The 20,000-nt window shown below is 56.9% G+C and overlaps 1 protein-coding gene across 1 annotated transcript in view; it reads right to left on the bottom strand.

Moving 5' to 3' along the window:
- Nucleotides 1–7,795: 7,795 nt before the first annotated feature.
- LOC121274964 (protein FAM83E-like) overlaps nucleotides 7,796–20,000 on the bottom strand; it is a 101,554-nt gene continuing 89,349 nt past the window's right edge. The window contains exons 5-6 of the mRNA XM_041182337.1: nucleotides 11,005–11,569; nucleotides 7,796–8,117 (exon numbers count right to left, since the gene is read on the bottom strand). Coding sequence (XP_041038271.1) covers nucleotides 7,899–8,117; nucleotides 11,005–11,569 — 784 coding nt within the window. The 3' untranslated portion in view covers nucleotides 7,796–7,898. The remainder of the gene's footprint in view (nucleotides 8,118–11,004; nucleotides 11,570–20,000) is intronic.

Genomic DNA, 20,000 nt, shown 5'->3' with positions numbered 1-20,000 from the left:
ATCACCTCCCTGCTCTTGTACTCTCTGCCCCTATTAATAAAGCCCAGGATACTGTCTGCTTTATTACCCGCTCTCTCTCAACCTGTGTCTTATACCAGCTCAACACACCCTCCCAGCTCTTGTACTCTCTGCCCCTATTAATGAAGCCAAGAATACTGTCTGCTTTAGTAACAGCTCTCTCCACCTGTCCTGCTACCTTTAATGACTTGCGTACATATATAACCAGGTCTCTCTGCTCCTGCACACCCTTTGGAATAGTATCCTTTCTTTTATACTGTCTCTCCATGCTCTTTGTACCAAAGTGTATCACCTCACACTTCTCCGCATTGAACTGCATCTGCCACCTCTCTGCCCACTCCACCAGCGTGTCTATGTCCTTTTGAAGTTCCACACCATCCTCCTCAGTTTACAATTCTCCCAAGTTTTGCATCATCCGCAAACTTTGAAATCATCCCCTGCACACCAAGATCCAGATCATTAATGTATATCAGGAAAAGCAAGGGTCCCAATATCGATCCCTGGGGAACTCCACTACAAACCTCCCTCCAGCCTAAAAATATCCATTGACCATTACTCTCTGCTTCCTATCACTCAGCCAATTTTGTATCCACAGTTGCTACTGTCCCTTTTATTCCATGAGCAATAACTTTCCTCACAAGCTTGTTGTGTGGCACTGTCTCGAACATCTTTTGGAAGTCCATGTACACCACATCCACAGCGTTACCCACACCAACCCTCTCAAAAAAAACTCCAGCAAGTGAGCTGGGCACGATTTTCCTTTAACAAATCCATGCTCGCTCTTCCGGATCAATCCACATTTTTCCACGTGACCATCAATTCTATCCCGAATAATCGTTCCCCACCACCAAAGTTAAACTGACTGGTCTGTAATTACAGGGCAGATCCTTGCAATCTTTACTGAACAAAGGCATAATGTTTGCAATTATCCTGCCCTCTGGCACGTCTCCCGAATCCAGGGAATATTGAAAGATTATTGCCAGTGCCTCTGCAATTTCTACTCTCACTTCTGTTTAGGGACATCGGTTGGGGACTTGGGCGGAGAAATGACAGATGGAGTTTAATCCGGACAAATGCGAGGCAATGCATTTTGGAAGGTCTAATACAGGCAGGAATTATACAGTAAACGGCAGAACCCTTAAGTGCATCGACGGGCAGAGGGATCTGGGTGTACAGGTCCACAGGTCACTGAAAGTGGTAACGCAGGTGGATAAGGTAGTCAGGAAGGCAAATGGCATGCTTGCCTTCATCGGCAGGGGTATTGAGTATAAAAGCTGGGAGGTCATGCTGCAGCTGTATAGAACCTTGGTTAGGCCACACTGGGAATATTGGGTGCAATTCAGGTCACTACATTACCAGAAGGATGTGGAGGCGTTGGAGAGGGTGCAGAGGAGGTTTACCAGGATGCTGCCTGGTCTGGAGCTTATTAGCTATGAGGAGATGTTGGAGAAACTCAGATTGTTCCCACTAGAGCGACGGAGACTTGATAGAAGTTTACAAAATTATGAGTGACATGGACAGAGTGGATAGTCAGAAGCTTTTTCCCAGAGTGGAAGAGTCAATGACTAGGGGGACATAGATTTAAGGTGAGAGGAGAAAACCATAGAGGAGATGTGCGGGAGCAAGTTTTTTACGCAGAGGGTAGTGAGTGTCTGGAATTCGCTGCCAGGGGAGGTGGTGGAAGCAGGTACGATAGTGGGGTTTAAGACGCAGCTTGACGGATACATGACTAGGATGGGAATAGAGGGATACGGACCCCGGAAGTGCAAAAATGTTTTAGTTTGACGGGCAATATGATCGGCGCAGGCTTGGAGGGCTGAAGGGCCTGTTCCTGTGCTGTACTTTTCTCTGTTCTTTGTTCCTTCAGTATCCTTGGATGCATCTCATCCGGTCCTGGTGTCTCGTCCACTTTAAGCGCTTATCCCATACCTCCTCCTTATCAATTTTAAACCCTCCTCCTGACTGAGTTCCCTCCTCTGTCACCGTGGCCTGAGCAGCACCTACCTCGTTGGTAAAGGCGGATGCAAAATATTCACTTAACTCCCCAGCCATGCCTCTTTACTCAATGTATAAATCCCCTATTGGGTCCCTAGTGGGCCCTACTCCTCCTCTTACCTCCCCTTTTACTATTGAAGCGCTTAGAGAATACTTTGGGAGTTCCTTTAATGTTCACTGCCAGTCTTTTCTCACTATCCCTCTTTGCTTCTCACTTTTGCTTTATTCCCTTCTGAACCTCCTGTATTCAGTTCAGTCCTCAGTTGCATTCACTACCTGACACCTGTCTTAAGTTGTCTTCTTTAACTTAATTTCTATCTCCTTCGTCATCCAGGGAGCTCTGGGCTTGTTTGCTCCACCCTCCCCTTTTTGAGGGAACGTACCTTGACTCTGCCCGAACCATCTCCTCCTTGAAGGTAGCCCATTGTTCAGCTACTGTTTCTCCCGCCAACCTTTAGTTCCAGTCCTATCCGGCCCGGCTCCATTCTTGCCCCATTGAAGTCCGCTCTCCGCCAGTTGATTATTCTTACCCTGGATTGGCCAAAGTCATTTTCCACTGTCATCCTAAACCTTATCGTACAATGATCGTTGTTCCCTAAATGCTCCCCCATGGTCACTTGATCTATTTGGCCCACCTTGTTCCCAAGAACCAGGTCTAGCAATGCCTCCTTTCTTGTTTTTTCTCTCTCTCTGTGTCTCTCCCTCCCTCTGTGTGTGTGTCGCTCTCTCTCTCTTTGTCTCTTTCTCTCTCTGCATGTCTTTCTTTCTCCCTCTCTCTCTTTCATTCTCTATCTGTCTCTCTCTCTGTGTCTCTCCCTCTGTCTCTCCATCCCTCTGTATGTGTCTCCCTCTCTCCTTTTGTCTCTCTCTCTGCATCTCTCTTTCTCCCTCTGTATCTCCCTCTCTCTCTGTCTCTCTCTCTCTCTCTCTTTCATTCTCTGTCTCTCTCTGAGTCTCTCTCTGCCTCTCTTTCATTCTCTGTCTCTCTCGCTCTCTGTCTTTCTCTTTTTTCTCTCTCTGTCTCACTCTCTTCCTCTCTGTCTTTCTCTGTTTCATCTCTCCTTCCCTCTAGCACCCCTCCCCGTCTCTCTTTCTCCCCACCTTTCTCTCTTTCTCTGCCTGTTTTCCTGTCTCTCTCTCTGTCTCTCCTTGTCTCTGATTCTCTTTCTGATTTTCTCTCTCTCTCTGTTTCTCTCTCCCTGTCACTCTGTCTATATATCTCTCAGTCTCTTTCTGTCACTCTGCCTGTCTCTCTCCCTCTTTTCTCTCTATGTCCTCCTCTGTTCCATCTCTCTGTCAGTACCTCCATCTCGCTCTCTCTCTGTACCTCTCTCTCTCTCACTCCCTCTCATTCTCGGTTTCTCTCTCCCTCTCTATTCCTGCTGTTCCCCCTCTCCTATCACTTTTTTCTGTGTCTCTCTCTCTCATTCTCTCTCCCTGTGTCTCTCTCTATCTTTCCCTCTAACTCTTGCTCTCTCCGTCCCTCTCTCATTCTCTGTCTCTTTCTCTCAATCGCTCTCTGTTGCTCTAGTCTCTCTCTCTCTATCCCTCTCAGTCTGCCAGTCCCTCCCTCTTTGTCTCTATTCCTCCTATCCCCCTCTCTCCTATCACTGCTCTCTCTCTCTCTTAGTTTCTTTCTCTCTATCTCTCTCTCATGCTTTGTCTCACTTTCTCTGTCTCTTTCCCTCATTTTCTCTCTCTCTCTGTCTCTTTCTCTCTCTGTCACTGTCTGTCTCTCTTTCTGTCTGTGTCTCCCTCTTTCTCTGTTCCATCTCTCTGTTAGTATCTCCATCTCTCCCTCCCTGTCTCTCTCTCTCTCCCCATCTCTCTCTGTCACCTTTCTCTGTCACTCAGTCTCTCTCTGACTCTCCTTTCTCTCACTCCCTCGGTCTCTCCTTCCCTCTATTTCTCTGTCTCTCTATCTCTCTCTGTCTCTCAATCCCTCTCCCTCTCTCTGTCGCTCTGTCTCTCTCTCCCATCTGTTTGTGTCACTCTCTCTCTATCCCTCTCAGTCTGCCAGTTCCTCCCTCTCTGTTCCTTTTCTCCTATCCCCCTCTCTCTCCTATCACTGCTCTCTCTCATTCTCTCATGCTTTGTCTCACTCTTTCTCTCATTCTCTCTGTCTCTTTCTCTGTCACTGTCTGTCTCTCTTTCTCTGTTCCATCTCTCTGTTAGTATCTCCATCTCTCTAACCCTCCATCCCTTTCTGTCTCTCCCAATCTCTCTCTGTCTCTTTCTCCTCACCTTTCTCTGTCACTCAGTCTCTCTCTATCTCTCTCTCTCTGTGTTGCTCTCTCTTTTTCTCCCTCTCTGTCTCTTTTCCCCCTGTCTCTCACTGTCACTCTATATCTCTCTCTCTCCCCATTTCTCACTCTGTCACTTCCTATCTTGGTTTCTCTCTCCCTCTCTATTCCTCCTATCCCCCTCTCCAATCAGTCCCCTCACTGTATATCCCTCTCATTCTGTCTCTCTCTGTCTCTTTCTCATTCTGTCTCTCTCTCTCTCTGCCTCTCTCTCTCTCTGTCTCTCTTTCCTCTCCGTCTTTCTCTCCTTGTGTCTCTCCCTCTCTGTCTCTCACCCTGTGTCTCTCTGTCATTCTGTCTGTCTCTTTCTCTCACTCTCTGTCTCTCTCTCTTTCTGTCTCTGTCTCTCTCTCGTTGTCTCTCTCTCTCTCTTTCTATCTCTGTTTCTCTCTTTCTGTCTCTTTCTCTGTCTCTCTTTATCTCTGTCTCTCTCTCTCTCGCTGTCTGTCTCTCTCTTTCTCTGTCTCTCTCTCTGTCTCTGTATCTCTCTCTCTCTGTCTCTTTCTCTGACTCTCTCGCTGTCTGTCTCTTTGTCTCTCTCTCTCTCTTTCTCTGTCTCTCTCCCTCTGTCTCTCTCTCTTTCTCTGTCTCTCTCTCTTTCTGTCTCTCTTTCTGTCTCTGTCTCTCTGTCTCGTTGTCTCTCTCTCTCTCAGTCTCTCTCTCTCTCTCTGTCTTTCTCTTTCTGTCTCTGTCTCTGTCTCTTTCTCTGTCTCTCTCTCTTTCTGTCTCTTTCTCTCTTTCTGTCTCTCTCTTTCTGCCTCTGTCTCTCTCTCTGTCTCTCTCTCTCTCGTTGTCTCTCTCGTTGTCTCTCTCTCTCTGTCTCTGTCTCTCTCTCTCTGTCTCTTTCTCTGTCTCTCTCTTGCTGTCTGTCTCTCTGTCTCTCTCTCTCTCTTTCTCTGTCTCTCTCCCTGTATCTCTCTGTCTCTCTCTTTTGCTGTCTCTCTCTTTCTGTCTCTCTCTCTCTCTTTCTCTGTCTCTCTCCCGGTATCTCTCTGTCTCTCTCTTTCGCTGTCTCTCTCTTTCTGTCTCTCACTCTCTCTTTCTCTGTCTCTCTCTCTCTCTGTCTCTCTCTCTGTCTCTCTGTCTCTCTCTCTCTCTTTCTGTCTCTCTCTCTCTTTCTGTCTCTGTCTCTCTGTCTCTTTCTCTGTCTCTGTCTCTCTCTCGCTGTCTGTCTCTCTCAGTCTCTCTCTTTCTTTCTCTGTCTCTCTCTCTATCTCTCTCTCTGTCTTTCTTTCTGTCTCTCTCTCTGTCTCTTTCTCTGTCTCTGTCTCTTTCTCTGTCTCTCTCTCTGTCTCCCTCTCTGTCTCTCTCCCTCTGTCTCTCTCTCTCTTTGTCTCTCTCTCTCTTTCTCTGTCTCTCTCTTTCTCTGTCTTTCTCTCTCTCTCTTTCTCTGTCTCTCTCTCTCTAATTGTCTGTCTCTCTCCCCCTCTTTCTATTCTCCTCCAGCGAGCCGACAGAACCACAATAAAATTCTGGGTTGTGAATTTGTTTATTGATTTTAAATATTTAATGCTGCTTCTGATGACCCGTCCAGCCTGGATACAATGTCGAGTATGAGATACACCTCATTTCTCCAAGATCCCAACCCACAAACAGCCATGTGTCCATGACCCCGATCATCTGTCTACTTTTTTCAGTGATGTTGGTCAAGGGCTAAATATCGGGCCACAGGACACCGGGGAGAATTCAAACTCCACCTGCCCTAAACACACCCCACCCCCCACCCCACAACGACTCTTCCTCCGACAGCAGCCGTGGGATTTTTTTTACACCCACCCAAGAGGCGGGGCCCTCGGTTTGCAAAGATGGCACCGCCGGCAGTGCTGCACTCCCTCAGTACTGGCACCGGGGGGGGGAGTGTCGGCCTGGATTATGGCGTTCATGTCTCTGGACTGGGGGATCGAGTACATGGCTATCTGACTCACAAAGGCATTTCAGGCAACGTCGGCCCAGAAATTGGCTCGATACGTGTGCTTTGGTGATACACCCGGGACTGGACTGAGCGGGTGTAATTAACCCGGAGGAACGTGGATGGATATTGTGGCTGTGCTGTCGCCCTTATATCTACATCTCCCATCTGGATGGGAACTCCCTGTGTAAACACTTGTACGTCACGCAGTCTTTCCCCTGAGCATGCGCAGCATGTTTCGGGTGGGCTGTTCTCCTGCAGGAGGCATCGTTGAAGCACGTCGGCTGTCCTTCCTGCGCACATGTCGGGCGGGCTGATTGGCTGCAGTGGGCATCTTTGAACCTCGCCGGCTGAATTTCCACACGCTCGCACGTACTGGACGGGCTGATTGACTGCAGGAGGCAGCATTGAACCGTGCTGGCTGTCTCTCCCACGTGCGTACGCTGATCGACCGCGGCAGGCATCGTTAAAACCCCAACAGCTGCCTTTCCTGCGTGCGGCGGGCGTGCTGACCGACCACAGGAGGCATCGCCATCTCCCGGTGAGAAGCTGGCCCCATTCTGCCCTCCCCACCCCCACCCCCACCGCCACTCCCTGCCCCTGACCCTCCATTCCCTATACCCCATCCCCACCACCCCCACCCCCCCACCCCAAGTCTTCCCCTCCAGGAGTGAAAAATCTGCCCTCCACACATACATACATCCACACACCGCCCTTCACACCCACCCTCCCCTTCACCTACTGACCCCCCGCAAATGTCGGGTGAGCTGATCGACTGCAGGGGGCATCCCCAGCCCCCAGCGAGCGCCAGAATCACGAGCCCCTCCCGCCCGCCCTCGCCAGCTGCGCCCCACCCCTCCCGTCACTGACCACCCCCCCCAACCCCCACCGCATCTGTCGGGCGAGCTGATTGACTGCAGGGGGCATCGCCGGCCCCCCAAACGAGCGCCCGATTCACGAGCCCCTCCCTCCCACCCTTGCCAGCCGCGCCCCACCCCTCCCCTCACTGAACCACCCCCCAACCCCCACTGTGTCTGTCAGGCAAGCTGATCGACTGCAGGGGGCGTCGCCGGCCCCCCCTAAACGAGCACCCGAATCATGTCCCCTTCCCTCCCGCCCTCGCCAGCCGCACCCCTCCCCCCCCCTCCTCACCAATCCCCCACACCCCCGTGTCTGTCGGGTGAGCTGATCAACTGCAGGGGGCGTCGCCAGCCCCCATAAACGAGCGCCCGAATCACGTCCCCTTCCCTCCCGCCCTCGCCAGCTGCACCCCTCCCCCACCCCTCTCCTCACTAATCCCCGCACCCCTGTGTCTGTCAGGCGAGCTGATCGACTGCAGGGGGCGTCGCCGGCCCCCCCCAAACGAGCACCCGAATCACGTCCCCTTCCCTCCCGCCCTCGCCAGCCGCACCCCTCCCCCCCCCCACTCCTCACTAATCCCCGCACCCCCGTGTCTGTCGGGCGAGCTGATCGACTGCAGGGGGCATCACCGGCCCCCGGACGAGCGTCCGAATCCCGTCCCCTCCCTCCCTCCCTCCCCACAAACCCCGCCCCCCGCCCCCCCCCTCCCCGTCTCCCTCCACCGAACACCACCCGCACGTCATACATCACCGTGGGACGGGGTGGGGGGTGGTGGTGGGAGGGGTGCGGGTCCAGTTCGTCCCTCGAGTCCTTCACCGCTGGGCCAGCCTTGCATCCACTGCCCTGTTCTTCGGCCCCCAGGCCCGGGCGGTGCCACGTCGGAAGTTAGCGGGCGAGACCAAGGCGAGCGGGCGCGTCGGGTAGAAAGTCCTGGGCGTCCGGGGCTTGGCGGGTACCTCCTCGTCCTTCAGGGCGTCACGGTGCCTCATGAGGGTGGCGGCCGGTGTCGCCAGCGTCGTGACCGTGCGGGACTGCAGAGAGGGGAGGGGGAGGGGGAGGGGGAAGGGAAAGGTAGAGGAGGGGAGGGGGAGAAAAGAGAAGAGAATAGAAGAGAGAGAGGAGTTAAAAGCCCCTCCCCCAAGGATCGAAGAGCTGGCGGAGACGTCGGGGGGGGGGTGGTGGGGTGGTGGTTTGTCCATTCAGCCCGTCGAGCCTGCTACCCCACCGTCATGGCCGGCCCTGAGCTCCTGCCCCCTTCACTCAGCCCGTCCCTCAACTCGCTGAAGGGTTGAAAACCTCCGGTACAGCGTCGGTAAAACTCAAACGTCGTTCGCTTTGGCAGGAAGTATAAAAAAGCTGAGCGTTCGCTTCACAGGATCAAACACAGAGCAGAAGAGGCCCTGCGGCCCATCGAGTCTGCACCGACCCTGTGAGAAACACCTGACCTACCTCCCTAATCCCATTGACCAGCACTTGGCCCCATCGCCTGGAATGTTTATGAGGTGCCAAGTGCTCATCCGGGTGCTTTTTAAAGGATGTGAGGCTAACCCACCTCCACCACCATCCCAGGCAGCGCATTCCAGACCCTCCCCACCCTCTGGGTAAAAAAGTTTTTCCAAAATCCTGGAACTCCCTCCCTAACAGCGCCGTGGGTGTACCTACACCACACGGACAAAATCCTGGAACTCCCTCCCTAACAGTGCCGTGGGTGTACCTACACCACAGGAACAAAATCCTGGAACTCCCTCCCTAACAGCGCCGTGGGTGTACCTACACCACACGGGACAAAATCCTGGAACTCCCTCCCTAACAGCGCCGTGGGTGTACCTACACCACACAGACAAAATCCTGGAACTCCCTCCCTATCATCACCGTGGGTGTACCTACACCACAGGGGATAAAATCCTGGAACTCCCTCCCTAACAGCGCTGTGGGTGTACCCACACCACACGGACAAAATCCTGGAACTCCCTCCCTATCATCACCGTGGGTGTACCTACACCACGCGGACAAACCCTGGAACTCCCTCCCTAACAGCGCTGTGGGTGTACCTACACCACACGGACAAACGCTGGAACTCCCTCCCTAACAGCGCCGTGGGTGTACCTACACCACACGGACAAAATCCTAGAACTCCCTCCCTAACAGCACCGTGGGTGTACCTACACCACAGGGACAAAATCCTGGAACTCCCTCCCTAACAGCGCCGTGGGTGTACCTACACCACACGGACAAAATCCAGGAACTCCCTCCCTAACAGCGCCGTGGGTGTACCTACACCACACGGACAAACGCTGGAACTGCCTCCCTAACAGCGCCGTGGGTGTACCTACACCACACGGACAAACCCTGGAACTCCCTCCCTAACAGCGCCGTGGGTGTACCTACACCACAGGGGACAAAATCCTGGAACTCCCTCCCTAACAGCACCATGGGTGTACCTACACCACAGGGGACAAAATCCTGGAACTCCCTCCCTAACAGCGCCGTGGGTGTACCTACACCACACGGACAAAACCCTGGAACTCCCTCCCTAACAGCGCCGTGGGTGTACCTACACCACACGGACAAAATCCTGGAACTCCCTCCCTAACAGCGCCGTGGGTGTACCTACACCACAGGGACAAAATCGCACCATCGCTTAACCTGTCTTCGCAGCCTCCTCACAGCTTTGCTTCCCGCCGAGCTTGTTGCCGCTCCGTCACTTTGCCTAACTCGTCCATGTCGATCCCGTTAAAGTAACCCTATGTCCATGTGGATATCTTAGCCGCCCACCACCCCCCCCACCACCCCCCCAACCTCACTCCACATCTACAGGTTCCCCTTCATCGGCCTTCAATTTCACGGCAGCTGTCCGAAAACGCCCCCTGGAGGAAAGACCAGCTCATTGCGCCCGCCCCCCCCCCCCAACCTCACTCCACATCTACAGGTTCCCCTTCATCGGCCTTCAATTTCACGGCAGCTGTCCGAAAACGCCCCCTGGAGGAAAGACCAGCTCATTGCGCCCGCCCCCCCCCCCACCCCCCCACCTCACTCCACATCTACAGGTTCCCCTTCATCGGCCTTCAATTTCACGGCAGCTGTCCGAAAACGCCCCCTGGAGGAAAGACCAGCTCATTGCGCCCCCCCCCCCCCCCAACCTCACTCCACATCTACAGGTTCCCCTTCATCGGCCTTCAATTTCACGGCAGCTGTCCGAAAACGCCCCCTGGAGGAAAGACCAGCTCATTGCGCCCGCCCCCCCCCCACCCCCCCACCTCACTCCACATCTACAGGTTCCCCTTCATCGGCCTTCAATTTCACGGCAGCTGTCCGAAAACGCCCCCTGGAGGAAAGACCAGCTCATTGCGCCCGCCCCCCCCCCCCCCAACCTCACTCCACATCTACAGGTTCCCCTTCATCGGCCTTCAATTTCACGGCAGCTGTCCGAAAACGCCCCCTGGAGGAAAGACCAGATCATTGCGCCCGCCCCCCCCCCCCCCCCCCCCCACCTCACTCCACATCTACAGGTTCCCCTTCATCGGCCTTCAATTTCACGGCAGCTGTCCGAAAACGCCCCCTGGAGGAAAGACCAGCTCATTGCGCCCGCCCCCCCCCCCCCCAACCTCACTCCACATCTACAGGTTCCCCTTCATCGGCCTTCAATTTCACGGCAGCTGTCCGAAAACGCCCCCTGGAGGAAAGACCAGCTCATTGCGCCCGCCCCCCCCCCCCCAACCTCACTCCACATCTACAGGTTCCCCTTCATCGGCCTTCAATTTCACGGCAGCTGTCCGAAAACGCCCCCTGGAGGAAAGACCAGCTCATTGCGCCCGCCCCCCACAACCTCACCCAACACCGTACTCTCTCTCACCAACCCCCCACCCCCCCATCCCCCACCACACCCCCCCCCCACCTCTTCCCGACCTGGTGACCTACCTTGGCATCCTCGCCCAGCTCCAGGTGGTCAAGCGCCGAGTTGCTGCCGAAGCTGGTGTCCGAGAACTGCGAGAGGGCGGAGAGGTCCCACATCGACTTGCTGGCCTTGGGGGGCGGCGCGCTGGGACCGCTGGCCGCCTGCCGGGCCCTCCGGAGGATGTCGCTCAGGGCCTGGGAGGTCTCAGCCCCGTGGGCGCCCTTGGCCCCCCTCCACAAGGTCACAGTCTGCCGGAAGGTGGGGCGGGGTCCGGCCCGCCCGGGGTCGGCCACGTGGCGGGAGGGGCGCGCGGGTGGGGGCGGGGCCGGCGCCCCCATGTGGCGGCGGCGGGCGGGCGGGGGGAGGGGCTCCGGCCGCGGCAGGGCGGGGCCGCCCGGGCTGTAGCCGTTGGCGAGCGGAGGAGGGGCTGGGGGCGGGTCAGCGGGGGCGGGCCGGCTGAAGTCGCTCAGCCGGAGGGGTCTGCTGGCGGCGTAGAGGGTCCGGAACTCTCGGTCGAAGGCGTCGATCACCTGACCCGTCAGCAGGGTCGCCAAGTTTCGGTCAAGTCTGGCGTCTGCCCAGGTGAAGCTGGAGATAGAGAGAGAGAGAGAGAGCGGGGGGAGAGTGATAGAGCAGGGGGAGGGAGAGAGAGCGGGTGGGAGAGAGATAGAGCAGGGGGAGGGAGAGAGAGCGGGGGGAGAGAGATAGAGCAGGGGGAGGGAGAGAGCGGGTGGGAGAGAGATAGAGCAGGGGGAGGGAGAGAGAGCGGGGAGAGAGAGATAGAGCAGGGGGAGGGAGAGAGAACGGGGGGAGAGAGATAGAGCAGGGGGAGGGAGAGAGAGCAGGGGGAGAGAGATAGAGCAGGGGGAGAGAGATAGAGTGGGGAGAGAGAGATAGAGCAGGGGAGGGAGAGAGAGCGGGGGGAGAGAGATAGAGCAGGGGGAGGAAGAAAGAGCGGGGGGAGAGAGATAGAGCAGGGGGAGGGAGTGAGAGCAGGGGGAGAGAGAGCAGGGGGAGGAAGAGAGAGCGGGGGTAGAGAGATAGAGCAGGGGGAGGGAGAGAGAGCGGGGGGAGAGAGATAGAGCAGGGGGAGGGAGATAGAGCAGCGGGAGGGAGAGAGAACGGGGGGAGAGAGATAGAGCAGGGGGAGGGAGAGAGAGCGGGGGGAGAGAGATAGAGCAGGAGGAGGTAGAGAGAGCGGGGGGAGAGAGATTGAGCAGGGGGAGGGAGAGAGAGCAGGGGGAGAGAGATAGAGCAGGGGGAGGGAGAGAGAGCGGGGGAGAGAGATAGAGCATGGGGAGAAAGAGAGCGTGGGGGGAGAGAGATAGAGCAGGGGGAGGGAGAGAGAGCGGGGGGGAGAGAGATAGAGCATGGGGAGGAAGAGAGAGTGGGGGGAGAGAGATAGAGCAGGGGGAGGGAGAGAGCGGGGAGAGAGATAGAGCAGGGGGATGGAGAGAGAACGGGGGGAGAGAGATAGAGCAGAGAGAGAGAGATAGAGTGTGGAGAGAGTGATAGAGTAGGGGGAGGGAGAGAGAGCGGGGGGAGAGAGATAGAGCAGGGGGAGAGAGATAGAGTGGGGGGAGAGAGAGATAGAGCGGGGGGAGGGAGAGAGAGCGGTGGAGAGAGATAGAGCAGGGGGAGGGGGAGAGAGCGGGAGGAGAGAGATAGAGCAGGGGGAGGGAGAGAGAACGGGGGGAGAGAGATAGAGCAGGGGGAGGGAGAGAGAGCAGGGGGAGAGAGATAGAGCAGGGGGAGAGAGATAGAGTGGGGAGAGAGAGATAGAGCAGGGGAGGGAGAGAGAGCGGGGGGAGAGAGATAGAGCGGGGGAGGAAGAAAGAGCGAGGGAGAGAGATAGAGCAGGGGGAGGGAGAGAGAGCAGGGGGAGAGAGATAGAGCAGGGGGAGGAAGAGAGAGCGGGGGGAGAGAGATAGAGCAGGGGCAGGGAGAGAGAGCGGGGGGAGACAGATAGAGCAGGGGGAGAAGAGAGAGCGGGGGGAGAGAGATAGAGCAGGGGGAGGGAGAGAGAGCGGGGGGAGAGAGATAGAGCAGGGGGAGAGAGATGGAGCAGCGGGAGGGAGAACGGGGGGAGAGAGATAGAGCAGGGGGAGGGAGAGAGAGCGCGGGGAGAGAGATAGAGCAGGGGGAGGGAGAGAGAGCGGGGGAGAGAGAGATAGAGCAGGGGGAGGGAGAGAGAGCGGGGGAGGGAGAGAGAGCGGGGGAGCGAGAGAGAGCAGGGAGAGATCGATAGAGCAGGGGGAGAAAGATAGAGCAGGGGGAGGGAGTGAGAGCAGGGGGAGAGAGATAGAGCGGGGGGAGAGAGATAGAGCGGGGAGAGAGAGATAGAGCGGGGAGAGAGAGATAGATCAGGGGGAGGGAGAGAGGGAGAAAGAAAGAGCGTGGGGAGAGAGGGGGAGCGAGAGAGTGGGGGAGAGAGAGAGCGGGGGGGGGAGATAGAGCAGGGGGAGGGAGAGAGGGAGAGGGAAAGTGCATGGGGAGAGAGGGGGAGCGAGAGAGAGGAAGGAGAGAGAGAGAGCGGGGGGAGAGAGGCAAAGCGAGGGAGCGGAGGGAAAGAGGGAGAGAGAAAGAGCATGGGGAGAGAGGGGGAGCGAGAGAGAGGTGGGAAAGTGAGAGAGCGGGGGGAGAGATACAGCAGGGGGAGGGAGGGGGGAGAGAGAGCAAGGTGACAGAGAGAGGGGAGAGCAAGAGAGGGAGCGGGGGGGAGGAGAGAGAGAGAGCGGGTGAGAGAAAATGTGGGGGGAGTGGGGAGTGAGAGTGTGGGAGAGAGAGAGGGGAGAGAGAGAAGGGAGTGGGAGAGGTGGAGAGAGAGAGAGCGGGGGTGGGGGAGTGCGAGAGGGGTAAGGGGGAGAGAGAGAGAGAAAGATAGGGAGAGAGAGAGAGCGGGTGAGAGCAAGAGAAGGGGGGAAGTGGAACAAAAAAAGTGATAGGGTTCATGATTGTCCCGAGCAATCACTTCCGGGTCATTCTCAAACACAATTGGTCACCCCCAGTCCTGCCCAGTTACTCCCAGCTACAATTAGTCACTCCCATCCACTCCTGGTCACTCCCAGTCTTAATCGATCACTCCCAGCCTTGCTCAGAAGCTCACAATCCTATTCGGTCACTCCTGGTCACTCCCGGTCACTCCTAGTCCTGCTCAGTCACTCTTGGTCACTCCCGGTCACTCCCGGCCACTCCTAGTCCTGCTCAGTCGCTCTCGGTCACTCCCAGGCACTCCTAGTCCTGCTCAGTCACTCTCGGTCACTCCCGGTCACTCCTAGTCCTGCTCAGTCACTCTCGGTCACTCCTGGTCACTCCTAGTCCTGATTGGTCGCTCTCGGTCACTCCCAGTCACTCCTAGTCTTGCTCAGTCACCCTCGGTCACTCCCGGTCACTCCTAGTCCTGCTCAGTCACTCTCAGTCACTCCTGGTCACTCCTAGTCCTGCTCAGTCATTCTCGGTCACTCCTGTCACTCCTAGTCCTGCTCAACCACTCTCGGTCACTCCCGGTCACTCCTGGTCCTGCTCAGTCACTCTCTGTCACTTCTAGAGCTGCTCAGACACCCTCGGTCACTCCCGGTCACTCCAAGTCCTGCTCAGTTGCTCTCGGTCACTCCCGGTCACTCCTAGTCCTGCTCAGCCACTCTCGGTCACTCCTAGACCTGCTCAGTCACTCTCAGTCACTCCCGGTCACTCCTAGTCCTGCTCAGCCACTCTCGGTCACTCCCGGTCACTCCTAGTCCTGCTCAGCCACTCTCGGTCACTCCTAGTCCAGCTCAGTCACCCTCGGTCACTCCCAGTCACTCCTAGTCCTGCTCAACCACTCTCGGTCACTCGCGATCACTCCTAGTCCTGATCAGTCACCCTCGCTCACTCCCAGTCACTCCTAGTCCTGCTCGGTCACTCCCGGTCACTCCCGGTCACTCCAAGTCCAGCCCAGTCACCCTCGGTCACTCCCAGTCACTCCTAGTCCTGCTCAGTCACCCTCGGTCACTCCCGGTCACTCCTAGTCCTGATCAGTCACTCTCGGTCATTCCCGGTCACTCCTAGTCCTGCTCAGTCACTCTCGGTCACTCCCGGTCACTCCTAGTCCTGCTCAGTCACTCTCGGTCATTCCCAGTCACTCCTAGTCCTGCTCAGGCACTCTCGGTCATTCCCGGTCACTCCTACTCCTGCACAGTCACTCCCGGTCACTCCTAGTCCTGCTCAGTCACTCTCGGTCATTCCCGGTCACTCCTACTCCTGCTCAGTCACTCTCGGTCACTCCTGGTCACTACTAGTCCTGCTCAGCCGCTCTTGGTCACTTCTGGTCTTGCTCAAAAACTATCGGTCATTCCCGGTCACTCCTAGCGCTGCTCAGCCGCTCTCTGTCACTCCCGGTCACTCCTAGTCCTGCTCAGTCACTCTCGGTCACTCCCGGTCACTCCTAGTCCAGCTCAGTCACTCTCGGTCACTCCCGGTCACTCCTAGTCCAGCTCAGTCACTCCCGGTCACTCCCGGTCACTCCTAGTCCTGCTCAGCCACTCTCGGTCACTCCTAGTCCTGCTCAGCCGCTCTCGGTCGCTCCTGGTCACTCCAAGTCCTGCTCAGTCACTCCCGGTCACTCCTGGTCACTCCTAGTCCTGCTCAGTCGCTCTCGGTCACTCCCGGTCACTCCTAGTCCTGCTCAGCCGCTCTCGGTCACTCCCGGTCACTCCTAGTCCTGCTCAGCCACTCTCGGTCACTCCCGGTCACTCCTAGTCCTGCTCAGTCACCCTCGGTCACTCCCGGTCACTCCTAGTCCTGCTCAGCCGCTCTCGGTCACTCCCGGTCACTCCTGGTCTTGCTCAACCACTCACGGTAACTCCCAGTCACTCCTAGTCCTGCTCAGTCACTCCCGGTCACTCCCGGTCACTCCTAGTCCTGCACAGTCGCTCCCAGTCACTCCCGGTCACTCCTAGTCCTGCACAGTCGCTCCCGGTCCTGCCGGTCACTCGTAGTCCTGCAGAGTCACTCTCGGTCACTCCTAGTCCTGCTCAGTCACCCTCGGTCACTCCCGGTCACTCCTAGTCTGATCAGTCACTCTCGGTCACTCCCGGTCACTCCTAGTCCTGATCAGTTGCTCTTGGTCACTCCCGGTCACTCCTAGTCCTGCTCAGCCGCTCTCGGTCACTCCTGGTCACTCCTAGTCCTGATTGGTCGCTCTCGGTCACTCCCAGTCACTCCTAGTCTTGCTCAGTCACCCTCGGTCACTCCCGGTCACTCCTAGTCCTGCTCAGTCACTCTCAGTCACTCCTGGTCACTCCTAGTCCTGCTCAGTCATTCTCGGTCACTCCTGTCACTCCTAGTCCTGCTCAACCACTCTCGGTCACTCCCGGTCACTCCTGGTCCTGCTCAGTCACTCTCTGTCACTTCTAGAGCTGCTCAGAAACCCTCGGTCACTCCCGGTCACTCCAAGTCCTGCTCAGTTGCTCTCGGTCACTCCCGGTCACTCCTAGTCCTGCTCAGCCACTCTCGGTCACTCCTAGACCTGCTCAGTCACTCTCAGTCACTCCCGGTCACTCCTAGTCCTGCTCAGCCACTCTCGGTCACTCCCGGTCACTCCTAGTCCTGCTCAGCCACTCTCGGTCACTCCTAGTCCAGCTCAGTCACCCTCGGTCACTCCCTGTCACTCCTAGTCCTGCTCAACCACTCTCGGTCACTCGCGATCACTCCTAGTCCTGATCAGTCACCCTCGCTCACTCCCAGTCACTCCTAGTCCTGCTCGGTCACTCCCGGTCACTCCCGGTCACTCCAAGTCCAGCCCAGTCACCCTCGGTCACTCCCAGTCACTCCTAGTCCTGCTCAGTCACCCTCGGTCACTCCCGGTCACTCCTAGTCCTGATCAGTCACTCTCGGTCATTCCCGGTCACTCCTAGTCCTGCTCAGTCACTCTCGGTCACTCCCGGTCACTCCTAGTCCTGCTCAGTCACTCTCGGTCATTCCCAGTCACTCCTAGTCCTGCTCAGGCACTCTCGGTCATTCCCGGTCACTCCTACTCCTGCACAGTCACTCCCGGTCACTCCTAGTCCTGCTCAGTCACTCTCGGTCATTCCCGGTCACTCCTACTCCTGCTCAGTCACTCTCGGTCACTCCTGGTCACTACTAGTCCTGCTCAGCCGCTCTTGGTCACTTCTGGTCTTGCTCAAAAACTATCGGTCATTCCCGGTCACTCCTAGCGCTGCTCAGCCGCTCTCTGTCACTCCCGGTCACTCCTAGTCCTGCTCAGTCACTCTCGGTCACTCCCGGTCACTCCTAGTCCAGCTCAGTCACTCTCGGTCACTCCCGGTCACTCCTAGTCCAGCTCAGTCACTCCCGGTCACTCCCGGTCACTCCTAGTCCTGCTCAGCCACTCTCGGTCACTCCTAGTCCTGCTCAGCCGCTCTCGGTCGCTCCTGGTCACTCCAAGTCCTGCTCAGTCACTCCCGGTCACTCCTGGTCACTCCTAGTCCTGCTCAGTCGCTCTCGGTCACTCCCGGTCACTCCTAGTCCTGCTCAGCCGCTCTCGGTCACTCCCGGTCACTCCTAGTCCTGCTCAGCCACTCTCGGTCACTCCCGGTCACTCCTAGTCCTGCTCAGTCACCCTCGGTCACTCCCGGTCACTCCTAGTCCTGCTCAGCCGCTCTCGGTCACTCCCGGTCACTCCTGGTCTTGCTCAACCACTCACGGTAACTCCCAGTCACTCCTAGTCCTGCTCAGTCACTCCCGGTCACTCCCGGTCACTCCTAGTCCTGCACAGTCGCTCCCAGTCACTCCCGGTCACTCCTAGTCCTGCACAGTCGCTCCCGGTCCTGCCGGTCACTCGTAGTCCTGCAGAGTCACTCTCGGTCACTCCTAGTCCTGCTCAGTCACCCTCGGTCACTCCCGGTCACTCCTAGTCTGATCAGTCACTCTCGGTCACTCCCGGTCACTCCTAGTCCTGATCAGTTGCTCTTGGTCACTCCCGGTCACTCCTAGTCCTGCTCAGCCGCTCTCGGTCACTCCTGGTCACTCCTAGTCCTGCTCGGCCGCTCTCGGTCACTCCCGGTCACTCCTAGTCCTGCAGAGTCACTCTCGGTCACTCCCGGTCACTCCTAGTCCTGCAGAGTCACTCTCGGTCACTCCCGGTCACTCCTAGTCCTGCTCAGTTGCTTTTGGTCACTCCCTGTCACTCCTAGTCCTGCTCAGTCACCCTCGGTCACTCCTGGTCACTCCTGGTCCTGCTTAGTCACTCTCGGTCACTCCCGGTCAATCCTAGTCCTGCTCAGTCACCCTCGGTCACTCCCGATCACTCCTAGTCCTGATCAGTTGCTCTCGGTCACTCCCGGTCACTCCTAGTCCTGATCAGTTGCTCTCGGTCACTCCCGGTCACTCCTAGTCCTGCAGAGTCACTCTCGGTCACTCCCGGTCACTCCTAGTCCTGCAGAGTCACTCTCGGTCACTCCCGGTCACTCGTAGTCCTGCTCAGTCACTCCCGGTCACTCCTAGTCCTGATCAGTTGCTCTCAGTCACTCCCGGTCACTCCTAGCCCTGCTCGATCACTCCCAGTCACTCCTAGTCCTGCAGAGTCACTCTCGGTCACTCCCGGTCACTCCTAGTCATGCTCAGTCGCTCTCGGTCACTCCTGGTCACTCGTACTCCTGCTCGGCTGCTCGCGGTCACTCCCGGTCACTCCTAGCCCTGCTCGATCACTCCTGGTCACTCCTAGTACTGCAGAGTCACTCTCGGTCACTCCCGGTCACTCCTAGTCCTGCAGAGTCACTCTCGGTCACTCCCGGTCACTCCTAGTCCTGCTCAGTCACCCTCAGTCACTCCCGGTCACTCCTGGTCCTACTCAGTCACTCCCGGTCACTCCCGGTCACTCCTAGTCCTGCACAGTCACTCCCAGTCACTCCTAGTCCTGCTCAGTCACCCTCTGTCACTCCCGGTCACTCCTAGTCCTGCTCAGTCGCTCTCGGTCACTCCTGGTCACTCGTACTCCTGCTCGGCTGCTCTTGGTCACTCCCGGTCACTCTTAGTCCTGCTCGGTCGCTCTCAGTCACTCCCGGTCACTCCTCGTCCTGCTCAGCCGCTCTCGGTCACTCCTGGTCATTCCTAGTCCTGCACGGTCACTCTCGTTCACTCCCGGTCACTCCTAGTCCTGCTCGGTCACTCTCGGTCACTCCCGGTCACTCCTAGTCCTGCTCAGTCACCCACGGTCACTCCAGGTCACTCCTAGTCCTGCACGGTCACTCTCGGTCACTCCCGGTCACTCCTAGTCCTGCTCGGTCACTCTCAGTCACTCTCGGTCACTCCTAGTCCTGCTCGGTCACTCTCGGTCACTCCCGGTCACTCCTAGTCCTGCTCAGTCACCCTCGGTCACTCCCGGTCACTCCTAGTCCTGCACGGTCACTCTCGGTCACTCCCGGTCACTCCTAGTCCTGCTCGGTCACTCTCAGTCACTCTCGGTCACTCCTAGTCCTGCTCGGTCACTCTCGGTCACTCCCGGTCACTCCTAGTCCTGCTCAGTCACTCTCTGTCACTCCCGGTCACTCCTAGTCCTGCTCAATCACAACGTCCTTACTGTTGCTGTGAATGTCCCTATTAACAAAGACAAGAATTGTATTTGCCTCTTTAACCACACTCTCAACTTGGATGTATTGTTCACAGGTTTGGGGAAATGGAGATTTCTGGCCCCCTGTCCCTTTAGAATTTAACCAGTTAATTTATTCATCTTGAAAAGTCCTATGAAACGTTCGGCAAAATGCAACATCCTTAACCAGAAATCACTAAATAGGGAGAAAGAAAGAAAGAGAGACAGAGAGAGACTGAGAGGGGGACAGAAGGGGAGAGAGAGTCAGAGAGAGAGAGAGAGACAGAGGGAGCAGAAGAGAGAAAGAGAGAGAGAGACACACGCACACAGACAAAGAGAGAGACAGGGAGAAACAGGGAGAGAGAACGAAAGAGAGAGAGTAAGAGACAGACAGACAGAGATAGAGTCAGAGACGCAGGGAGAGGGAGAGAGAGCGAGAGAGAGGGGCAGAAA

This window comes from Carcharodon carcharias (genome assembly GCF_017639515.1).
Source record: "Carcharodon carcharias isolate sCarCar2 chromosome 39 unlocalized genomic scaffold, sCarCar2.pri SUPER_39_unloc_3, whole genome shotgun sequence".
Taxonomy (NCBI): Eukaryota; Metazoa; Chordata; class Chondrichthyes; order Lamniformes; family Lamnidae; genus Carcharodon; species Carcharodon carcharias.
This window is presented reverse-complemented; position numbering and strand designations above follow the sequence as displayed.